Source organism: Eleginops maclovinus, chromosome 12, assembly GCF_036324505.1.
Source record: "Eleginops maclovinus isolate JMC-PN-2008 ecotype Puerto Natales chromosome 12, JC_Emac_rtc_rv5, whole genome shotgun sequence".
In the NCBI taxonomy this organism is placed as follows: Eukaryota; Metazoa; Chordata; class Actinopteri; order Perciformes; family Eleginopidae; genus Eleginops; species Eleginops maclovinus.
The window spans coordinates 5771465-5782722 of NC_086360.1; the positions used below are offsets into that span (position 1 = coordinate 5771465).

The following is an 11258-nucleotide window of genomic DNA, read 5'->3' on the forward strand; positions in this document are numbered from 1 at the left end:
GCTAAATTCCAAGTGAAGTGTTAATGTCCAATTTGAGCTGCACCTCCGTTTGATTTTGTTAGTTGAGTCTAAAGTCATCGTATTTGTTACTGAATTATTTCTTGAGTTATTTGACTGTTTAGTTCTTAACTCTGCTAAATAACAGAAAAAAGGTCCAAAGGAAAAGTTGAACATAAAAACAATAATACATAACAAAAGTTTTCATCTTTCTTGCTGAGATTTGAATCAGATGATTGATAAACATTTTGGGTTGACTCAGTAAATATGAAGCTACAGCTAGCAAGCGATTAGCTTAGCATAAAGACTGGAAGGTGGGTTGTATATATATCTATATCTCATGACAAACTACAAAAACCAAATAAAGCTAGAAGCTGGAATGATTTCTTGAGAAATCGTACATCCATTTCCCCAGTATTTCTGTACGGTGACAGTTGTTGGGTTTTAGACATTTATTCAACCAGGTAAATTCAAGCACAAACTCTTCATGAAGCCACAAACTAACATTGCTGTTTGAGAGAAAGAAACAAGATGCCACATGTAAATGCTTCATTAAGTTGAAAGGTGTTGTAACAACCAACATAGGGGTTCAAATTAAATCTTCAACAGTGAGTCTGTTCAGAGTTTCTGTTTTTTTCCATTTAGGAACAAAACACCATTCTCCCCATGCAATGTGAAGTATGTAAAAAACTTAAGTCATGAGACAACCATCTCAGCATGTTATTGATGTTAACAATTATTTCAAGGCAAGAAGATGCTTAAAGGCTATGACTTGACAGATTAGTAAATGCAGGGATTTATTTTGAGGATTTTCCTCATCCTTTAATCCATCTCCTGACTGAACGCAAGCTAAAAAAGTTCAAACATTGTTTGTAAAGCAGATTCATCATTCCAACACAATGAATAAACTGTTCAGAGTTTCAAATGTTCCGGTTTCTTTCCATTCAGGAACAAAATCCTTTTCTTCCATGCGATATGAAGGATGTAAACACATTCCTGGCAGGAAAGGGTATTCTCTCAGCATGTAAGGTTTTTTTTTAAATGATGTTTCTGCTTTATATAAATGTTAAAAAGCAGCTTGAAGGGAGTGAATTTGAGAAAAATTGCTTGTATTTACTAAGATGCTAAATGACTTGACAGATTGCAGAGTAAATGCAGTGATTTATGGACTCTGTCAGGATTTTTCTCATCCTTTCATTCGCCTTCTGACTAGACGCAAGCTTTCAAAGTTAGTGCATTCTTTTTTTTGCTTAGTAAGGCAAATTTAACGTACCAGCACTGTTAGTGGGGTTAGTCAATGGAGGAGTCTTTGCTCTTTAAAGTGGACACTCCTCTTACAGCTCTCCGTTAGCGCAGGCCTGCATGGACGCAATCCTGACAGGTCTGAAGCCACTGTATTTTCCGTCTGGACTCGGGTACTCGCCCCGGACTCTGCACATGCAGCAGCTGGGGATGGCAGGTTGGCTGTCGGTAGGTGGGATCCCGAACCTCCAGCTGATGTACTGACTGTAGGCGCAATGACGCAGGGCAGCGGTGCAGCTTGGACCAGCCGGTGCAGACAAAGGGTCCCGGTACAGGAGGACGGCCTCCAGCAGGGAGCGACTCAACACAAGCTGCTCGAACAGAGGAGACGAGGTGATGCAGGCGCCGTCGCTCCGTCTGCAGCACAGCTCCTCCTGAGGGAGAGAGGAGGGGATGCAGTGGGCACACTTACACCAGGTGGGGCGACGGGATTTGGTTGTTGGCTCGGGTTTATGGCCAAAGGGAGGCTGAGCGTTCTGATCCATGCTGACACCCGGCTGAATCAGACAGAGAACGGCTCTGAGGTGTCCTGCGTCCTCCTGTCAGGAGAAGCATATATCACATTATTAAATGGTAAGAGTATTTTGGGGGGGGATATAACGTATACAGGTTTGATGCTGTAAAATTATAATGTTTCGTTTTGATGATTTTTGAATTTTTGACTAGAAGTGAGAACATTTCTATGTATTATTTTCTGACCTCTGCAGCAGCCTCACCTTGTGTGACTGAACAGAAATCGGTGTGATGTCTTGTAAACTCCTCTTCTGTGAGCTCTTCACCAGTCGGATGTTGTTTTCATCGACGTAAGACACGCAGAGAATGCACTGTAACACACAATCATGAGAAACTGTTCAGAAGGATCATAACTAGAGGATTAGACTGATTAGAAAAGTGAATCGTTTAATAATGGGTTTACAGCTACAGAAACATTATGATAGCACATCATCTGCTGTATTAAACCATTCATCACCTTCTGTTTGTCCTGCACTGATTCCACTTTCTTCTCGGAATAGTTTTGTCCGACATCTGCAGAGTAACATCTGGTTCCAATCAGCCAGTCAATCATCAAAGTCGTCTTGAGATAAAGACATAGAGTGGGGGTTTAAGTGACCAAGACACTAGTGAGAGGTAAAGTCAAACTCAAGACTTCAAAACATATGCTTCAGTTTCATCACAGACACTTCCTCCATGATTTCCTAACGTGGTTTCACTCTGACTGTACAATTCATCTGTGATCTGAGACAATTATGCACCAAAGTCCACAGTTGACTCTGTTTTTTGGCCAACAAATGTGTTCTAAATAAGACTCTGTTCCTGCTGCAGCCACAGCTCTTAATTTCTACATTCCCACCAATTGCCTTCTGCGGCGTTCCTCTCACATACTGAGCTTATTAAGCTCTTTTCTGTAGTGAAATTCATTCGGTTAGTCCAGATGCATCCACCATTTAAAGTCTCACTTTTGTACACTCCAACACTGACTGCCATTGTGTATGAATGCATGAATGGACACTTGTGTGGTCTCTCACCAGAGCGTAGTACGACAGCGTCGATCCGATGTAGATGATGAGCTGGATGAAGCTGAACTTTCCCGCCTGGAAAACACATTGATTTTATTTTTACACATTCTCGTCAATGATCTTACAAACTGAAGTCAGGAGTTCCTATGTTCCTGTGGACATGTCAAATAGGATAGGATTTTTTTTTTTATTGATGAGATATGACAACAACATGAACAATTTCCCCTCTGCAAATCAAATATTTTATTCCCTCGATTCTGTGATTTTTTTCTGTATAATCAGAACCAATTTGTGTCTTGAATTTCCGCCATGTTGATTTGTGTCCAAATCTGTTTTTCCAACCATTACTCCTACATACTTGGTTAGAATATCCCTGCGACATCACAGATAAATCTTAGATGTTATGCTTCTATAGCTGGTGTGGGACCCATAGTAATATTAGGCCTAACAATGGACATGAAACTGTCAAACATTGCAGAAGCACTTTAAATAATGTTGTATTTTTGGCATTTTCTGATATGTTCTGGTGCAAAGCCAACTGTAACATGTAGTAGGTAAAGTTACAATTAGACAGTTGAGAGGGCAGCTCAGGGGTCCTGTAGGTGAAACAAAAAGGAAAAATACATCAGTTATTAGACTTAGCCGACAGTATGCAGCGTCGTGCAGTGATGTGTTTGTGTTTGTGTATTTCAGTTAAACTCATCTGATGAAAAGTTGTATAAAAGTATTGACATGAATGTTTATTGTATATGAAACTGAAACAAACGCATAAAATATGTTTGTATTGTATTGTATTTTGTTGTAGTTGTATCAGTTAAAGGTTGATCGTGTCATGTGAAACAATGCGTCACATGCTAGTCTAACTGGAATAATGGCTGGATTGTTACCACCTTTAACTAAATTGCAATAGTGATAGTTAATGTGTTAGCGGGTTAACTGTAAGCAGACCTTTGGGTCTAATGCAAGTTGGAGAATGTGAATGAATGTTAATGCGAGACACCACTTATTAGACTGAAATAACGAAGTAAAAGGATTTTACAAGTCCTTTTTATCTCGATGTTTGTAATACTGATTTTAAAAGTTTGTGAAAATGCCTTAAATCCAAGAACTGGCTGTTCATGTGTAGATATTATTTCAGGGTGACCATAACACATCTTGTGCTGTTTGTATGATAGGTAGTGCTGTAGCAGTAAACTTTAAAAGAAGAAATATTTGTCTGCGTGTCTGTTATTTGTACATCCCAAAAACAGTTCATCTCGTCCTCAGATAGCTTTTGTACTGTTAAGGACCCAAAGTGATATAGTGGTGAGTGCAAGTAAATCTGAAGAGCAGTCCTCAAGCAAGCAGCATTTCCAGGGCCGGGTCATCAGCCTGTTCTGAACGGCCACTATACACTTTTAGTCTAGAAATAGGTTATTTTAATAAACTTCAAATAACACATAACAAAATAACTTCAAATAAATAAATGAAACCCCGAACAGTAAAGAAGGAATAAAATGGAGGAGGAAAAACAAACCCACTTGTCCGAACACCATGACGTCAAACCTGATCCCGAAAGCTTTGTACAGCATCCGCTCTTCCACTCCGTTCACTGTGTTGTACTTTGCATATCTGATCAGAAGACAGCCGATATTATAGATTACAATAACACTGCTCACACAGCTTAACGGGACAGAAAAGCTTCGGAAATTGAGCAGTATACCTTTACGCGAAATCAGAAATGAAATTGTGCCAGCTTTTTTTACTGGTCTCACTTACTGTATCCATTCTGTTCCATGTAAACCTTTCTTTAGCAGAGGCTGTTCACACTGTGATAGCTTGAAACTGTGCCACACTGAGTTATTGGCCTTTTAGTACACAGCAAATATCAGCCAGTCATTGTACAGCACATTAAAACTAAAAACCTGCAGCATATTCTTTTTTGTTTTTCCCTTCTGTTGGTCTAAATGTTTTTTCATCCCACAGGAAAACATATGGGGAGCCACTGAAGCCCTGATTGTTTTCATATACAGTCCTGGACATGTCTTCTCAGCTCTAACCTTTGGCTTTTGGAGGTCTTAAAATAAACAAAGCTCCTATATTACTGACTGATTGACCTTTGACCCCAGCTCACCTGAAGTTGAGGCCGGGGTACAGAGTCCTGTTGCTTTCCTTCTCGTCCAGCCGTCTGAAGGAGTATCTGGGCAGGCAGCGGTGCATGAGCCAGTCCAGGTTGCAGTCCCATTTGATCAGGATGCCAATAACGCCCCCCTGTGGAGGAACAGAGGGAGTGGGGATTATATTATTAAACTCTAAACTGATCATCTGAGGAAAACACAGTGGAGTATCTTTAACAGTGTGATATGGTTACTGTTTGTTGAAAAATTCTTTCATTTGAGGGTGGAATGCACTGATAAAAAAAATAATGGAAGATGGACTAAAAAATACAATTGTAATTCTTGGGGAGCTACAGAATTGATTCTTGCAACCTCAATTTAATCTCATCAGGCAAAATATGGAAGTGGTTGTTTTCAGTATGAAGTCACAGCAGCACACATTGGATAAGGTCAGATGTTTCTTTAGTGGGGGGGGGTCCTTCCTATGAGGTAAGGAATGGTGAAAGTGAAGTTTGCATTGTTCCTTTATTCACAAAGGATAGAGGAACACTGGGTATCAAGTCTTAGTTTAAACAGAGCCAATGGAGTTTCCAGTTGAAATGATAGTATTTTTAGAGTTCTAAGTTTTTAAAATGTGTGTCTTGAAATGTTAAAGAATCAGGGCCATAGGTGCAGTATAATCTCTTTTTTCCATTTATACTGGAAGGGGGATACTTATTTATGCTTTTGGGGGTTTTCCCTTTCCTGTAGTGTGTTATATAGATTTTAGTGCATGTTAATGGTCTGCAAAGGCTAAAATCCCAGTGTTGGAGAGTTTCTCTCCCACGTATTCTCCCCCCTGCCAGAAACTCCTCCATTGGAATACGTTGTTCACTTCCTTATCATAATGACATCACTATGTAACTCTTGCGCTCCGGGAGATTTCATAGCCATTGACCAACTAGAACAGAGCTGGCCAATAAATAAAGACCTTTTTGAACATTGAAGCATGTAAACATGTCACAGTAGAGGTACAAAATACAAATATTAAGCTGAAAATTAGAATATGATGTCCTCTTTAAAGAAAACGTATAAGAGATGATTGTTTATAATAACAAATAAGAGCAGAAAACTAAAGGGATTTGGTGCAAACTTGTATTTATAGTGTCAAAGCTAACTACCCACTTGCATCCAAACAAACTGAAGAAATTTTGCAGAAGCTAGACTTCCTTTTTTTTGCATGTTTCATTTCAACAGTATTTGAGTGAAACCCAAACAGTGAAAGTGAATTGAAGAAGAGCAGGTCTAGTCTCACTGTGGAGACTTCAACTGTGAAGTTAGTCAGTGAAATGTTACAAATGAAAGGAACTGTTGCTAAAAATAAAACATTGTTGAAAAAAAGTATTTGGAACATTTTTTTAACATGTGATCTAACCTCTACGGCTATTTCAGAGAACTTCTCCCCGGCCTCTCGAACCATGTCCCCCAGTCTGAAGATGGGACATAAAGAGTCGCCTCCTCTCTGGCAGCTCCGCAGGTAGGCGTCGTTCATGTTAGGGAGGATGTTCCTTCTGCAACACAAGATAGATTTTAAAATTCACATCAATTAAAAAATGATTAAATAAATAAACAAGGTTAATGCTTAAACAGTGTGTTGACATATTATTCAAATCAGATCTAACATTAAAAACCTTTCTGCACACATGCAGCGTATAATCATAATGTGACATTCTTAATAAAGGGCCAAAACAAGGTAAAAAAGGTTTTAAAATCAATAAAAATCCCAAAGTTAAGACTCAGAATTGTAAAACAAAGGAAGACATAAGACAGAATTATTAAAAACCAGCTGAAAAGGACTGTAAGGCTCGTCCGGGAAGATAAAACGACAGTATCGGTATGAGCGTGCCAAACCATTAGGAATGTGATAAACCAGTGAAAGGATTTATTTATAATATTGGTCCTCAACTTAATTTTATTCTGAGCCTTAATTAAACTTATTTAATTATTATAAATGATATGGCTCTGTATAGATGTAATAATATTGGGGTAATTATGCTATTTATTTATTCATAGCATTTAACATTTGTGGCCTATGACTATAATAGAAATAATTAAGATAATATAAAATGTACAATAATATTCTCCCATTTTTCTTGTTTCAATATACAATTTGTTAATACTTTAAGATACAGTAGTCATTTTTTAACTTGTATTTTTCTTGTAAAGGTAACATGGAGGTTATTTCATATTTATTATTGAATAAAGTGATACTGCTTTTTATCTTTCTGTTATTTTTCTGACTCAGGAGTTATTGGTCAGTCTAAACGATTACTACTTACTACTACTATCTCATTGGTTGATTGGTTGATTGAGGCTGCTCCTGTGTTTGTAAATGGAAGAGTTATGTTGCTCTCACATACATGAGGAAGTTCTAACAGACCAAAGCTTGTTGGAAATACATAAATCAGCAGTAAGCAGACAGTGGGGGTTTTTTCGTCTTGTTTTCAAGATTTAAACTGCAGCACACACAGCGCAGTAGAGTTAGTGAACTGTTTCAAAGTCCAGAAACATACAGCTGCCTCACCGGATGTAGTTGAACGCAGGAAACCTGATGTTATTTTTGATGAGGACGGTGAAGTTCTCAGCTGCTGCCAGCATCGCGGGTCTGCATCAAGGAAAATAAAAGAAACGTTATAGAGACTAGCCTATAAACATAGTGTAGCATTTAGCAGCTAAAGGAACAGATTTCCGTCAGCAGATAGTGGAGACCAAAATAGAGCTACACGAGAGACAACGTGATGCACTATTGTAAACAACATCAACTTAAATGTCAAGATGTCAGCATTGTGTTTGTTTCTGCTGCCCTCAAGGGAACATTAATATACCATTCACATGTTTTTGTGCATGTAAATGGTCTGCAAAGGCTAGAATCCCTGTGTTCCATCCAGACGGAGTTTCTCTCCCACACACTCCCCCCCTGCCTGAAACTCCTCCATTCTAGTCATTCATTTATTTCAGCGACATCCCTAACCAAAACAACAATGTTTTATTTTATGGAGGGCAATATTCTAACGAGCCTGCATGTGGCATAGTCATTTGAATTGCTGGTTGAATCCCATGTTTTCTGATCGAGGCAGCTTTCCATAGAGGGTTGGTAGGCACTTTAGAAACATACAGTAAATGTTATTGCAGTGTACCTCGGAGGACTCGTCTTTGTTTCCACTGGACACCAGGCAGAGACCTCGCAGGTTTTCCTTAACACGTCAAACTTCCCACATGAGCCTGTCTTAATCCCTGTAGAGGAAAACGAACAGTGTTGCATTTCAACTCAACTGATTCTATCAAACCTAGGTTAAAAAAGTCACAGAAGATGAGGTGTTTACAGGTTAACTGTGACACAAATCTTTCATTTGTCAGGGAGCGGAGAGCTGCTGGCTGAAGATACCACTGCAACACGTTATTGATAAATTCCTCTGCCTCTTCTGGACACAGGTGTCAAATTAAACTAACTTGCTTAGGAAAAGAATGTGTTGGCAGATGGAGGAGAAATGAGATATTCCATGAATTTAAGTCACTGAAAGTCCAAGTTAGTTGCTTTTAACAGCAAAATTGTAGACTTTTTTTTAATTTGCATCGTTTTTGAAACGGCAGTGTGTCTCTCAGAATGGAAACGTTTTGGTTTTTGTATTAACATTATGGTAATAATGAAATGTTCTTTAATTTTTTAAGAAGTTAACGGGTAATGTTTCAAAAGTGAGGTGTGGACGTTTTGGTACGTTCTAGAGCTATGGCGCTATACTGAACAACATTTATTTTTAAATCTTGAGCACTGTCTTTGTCAAATTTTTTCCTGCATTAAATGCCTCCTAATTATCGGTCCAAGCACAGCCCCCCCAAGTAAAATATGGTCTAGAACCGCCACTGCAAAATCCCAATACATTACCCAGGTTACTACAGAAAGTTGAGTGCATGTAAATGTAGTGAGGGAGCAGTGAGTGTACCATGGCTCTGCTGATCCCAGCCTCCTTTCTCACAGTCCTTATCAGTGCGACACAATCTGCCTTTAAGGGGAACCTGGAATATAAACACTGCTGCAAAATAAGTAATAACTTTTCATCTGAATCATTGTACAAATAGGAGCACCTTTAATGTCTCCTTAACTACTTATAATCGGATCAATAAGGATGGAAAAAAAGAGCACCTCTGGGCATTTCCCCTGCTTCTGATTCTTTGTCACAAGGACATTGGTCACCACAAAGAAGGAGTTTTTTTCCTGAAAAGCCAGAAAAGAAAACATAAATGCTCTTCCTACCAAACACCTAAAGGAGTGGTACAGGAATGAGTGTTAAAACCCGGACATGACTTAGCATTTTACCAGTTCTGGAGCTCTTGTTTCAAGTCAATGTTTTTTCTTTTTAAGTGTTTGTAGCTAGCCTCCTAAAGAAGGTCTGTGGTTAACACAAGCTGAAGAAATGTTTGCATTTTGTTCTACGACATTAAATGTGTCTGCAATGACCCTAAGCTTCTTTGTGTTATAACAAAACGGCATCTGTTTACAAGCGAGTAAATGAGACTACTAAACGTAATCATGCAGAACATTAACTGCCGTTAGCTTAACGGTGGATGTGGCTATAATGCTGAAAAAAAACATGTAAGTATAATGTTTGCCACAGATCTTATTTCCTGCCATATTCTGAAATCCACTGGAAAAACCCTATTGCTTTTTGTCAAGGGAGCCCTTGTAACTTTCAGGTAGGCTAACAACAATACATTATCACTGCACCACTTTATAGCCAGAGCACGGAGGATCTCCTACCTGGGAGGGCCCGCTATAGTCCACCACATCCCAGACGACATCCCCGACCCCGGGGAGCTGAGTCTGAGCCACACCCTTCACCTTGGTTGTGACAGAGCTCACGACAAGGTCAAACTGCTGGTAACTCTTGTTCCACAGCAACATGATGCTGCAAAATAAGAAACAAAAAAGAATAGGTTGGTTGACAATGAAATTCAGTCCTGTGTAATGCCATGACACCCAATATGTTCGTTCTAACTTTCAACAGAGTAATTTTTCCAAATAGCCAGTAAAATTATCACACCATAATATGGGTATTCTGAATAACATTGCTAACCTACCGAATAGAATTATTGGATTTTATTTTTAATGTGACAATAAACGCAAGTCATTACCATTAAGGGTAGTTTCTCCACAAATGTGTCTATAGAAAACAGCGTAAAGAAGCAAATTCTCACAAAAGACAAGTTGACAGAGATTTTTCTTGCTTAAAATTTTGGGGGAATTTTATCTCTCAAAATAGTAATTTATTTTTTAATCTATCATTTGATCGGTACAGAGCTAGTAGTTTATCTTTGCCTCTGAAGCTTGAATTTGAAGAATAGGTTATTTAATCTGTCTCTTGATGATTGCACACTACCCCAGTGAAGTAATATTCTAAAGTTCAGTTAAATAAAAACAAAAGAATAGAGAACAGTGCACAGGGATGTGGTGTATTATTAAAAATGTGTATGAATACCAACAATCAGTAAACAATTAAAATGTACATTCCCATCAGGGTGAGGTATCTGCTTCGTCGCATGAAGAAGCCCGCAATGTTTGGTTTTTCCAATTCATGACACGTTTTTTTTTATTATTACTTTTTTTAATGCGTTCTGCAGAGAAGGGCGGCTGGCGTTGGTCACGGTTTGGAATTAGAGAAAACAGGACTGAGTAACACGGCGAATATCGCTCATATATATATAATTATTATTTTGGAAGACCTTAGTTAAGGCGGCAGGCGTGCGTTAAGTGCTGCGGGAAACCCTGTCAGTTGTTTATACAGGATAGCGCAGTCGGTAATAATGGTGACTTGGGCATGTGGAAGTGAATCCTGAGACGCAGAGAGTAGGCAGCCGCTACCCGATCAGACGGGAGACACCTCTCGAGTTCACTCACCAGATGAACAGCAGAATAGCTCCGTTCAGACTCCACTTGAGAGAGCCGAGCCGAACACTCTGGATCCGCACCAGTTTGTTGGTTTCATACTGACACAGAACTCCGCAGCACGGCATGCTCCTGCCTTTATTTGGGATTCAGGGTGATTTCTGTAGTGGAGGAAGAGAGGAATCTCCGACTCACTGCTTGACTCTTCTTCCTGTTTGCACGAAGTCACATGTCCAGACTCCTGCAGCTGCCCAATATCATCACTGCAGCTGCAGCATTCCACTGAAACTGAGCAAACATTGTAGACACAACCAAATAGAGCAGAATGAATCTTACTCATGATTGCTTAAATGTGTTGCACACAGTAGAGGCCTGAGAGTAACGAAGTAGATTTACTCAAGTACTATTATTATTATTATTATTATT

The 11258-nt window shown here is 39.1% G+C and overlaps 1 protein-coding gene across 3 annotated transcripts; it reads right to left on the reverse strand.

The window, feature by feature from the left end:
• Positions 1-399: 399 nt before the first annotated feature.
• Positions 400-11038, reverse strand: p2rx7 (purinergic receptor P2X, ligand-gated ion channel, 7). 3 transcript variants are annotated; one of them, XM_063898315.1, is made up of 13 exons: positions 10845-11038; positions 9708-9855; positions 9093-9164; positions 8893-8965; positions 8089-8185; positions 7476-7556; positions 6327-6462; positions 4930-5066; positions 4337-4427; positions 2826-2891; positions 2270-2374; positions 2016-2123; positions 400-1838 (listed from the first exon to the last, which is right to left on the reverse strand). In XM_063898315.1, exons 1-13 carry the CDS (start codon positions 10958-10960, stop codon positions 1332-1334), a joined length of 1737 nt encoding a protein of 578 aa, XP_063754385.1. In that variant the 5' UTR covers positions 10961-11038; the 3' UTR covers positions 400-1331. The 3 variants fall into 3 exon arrangements, with proteins under 3 accessions (XP_063754385.1, XP_063754386.1, XP_063754387.1); XM_063898316.1 differs by lacking the exon at positions 10845-11038 and having other exon boundaries at positions 8893-8982; positions 9708-9851; XM_063898317.1 differs by lacking the exon at positions 10845-11038 and having other exon boundaries at positions 8893-8979; positions 9708-9791.
• Positions 11039-11258: the final 220 nt, after the last annotated feature.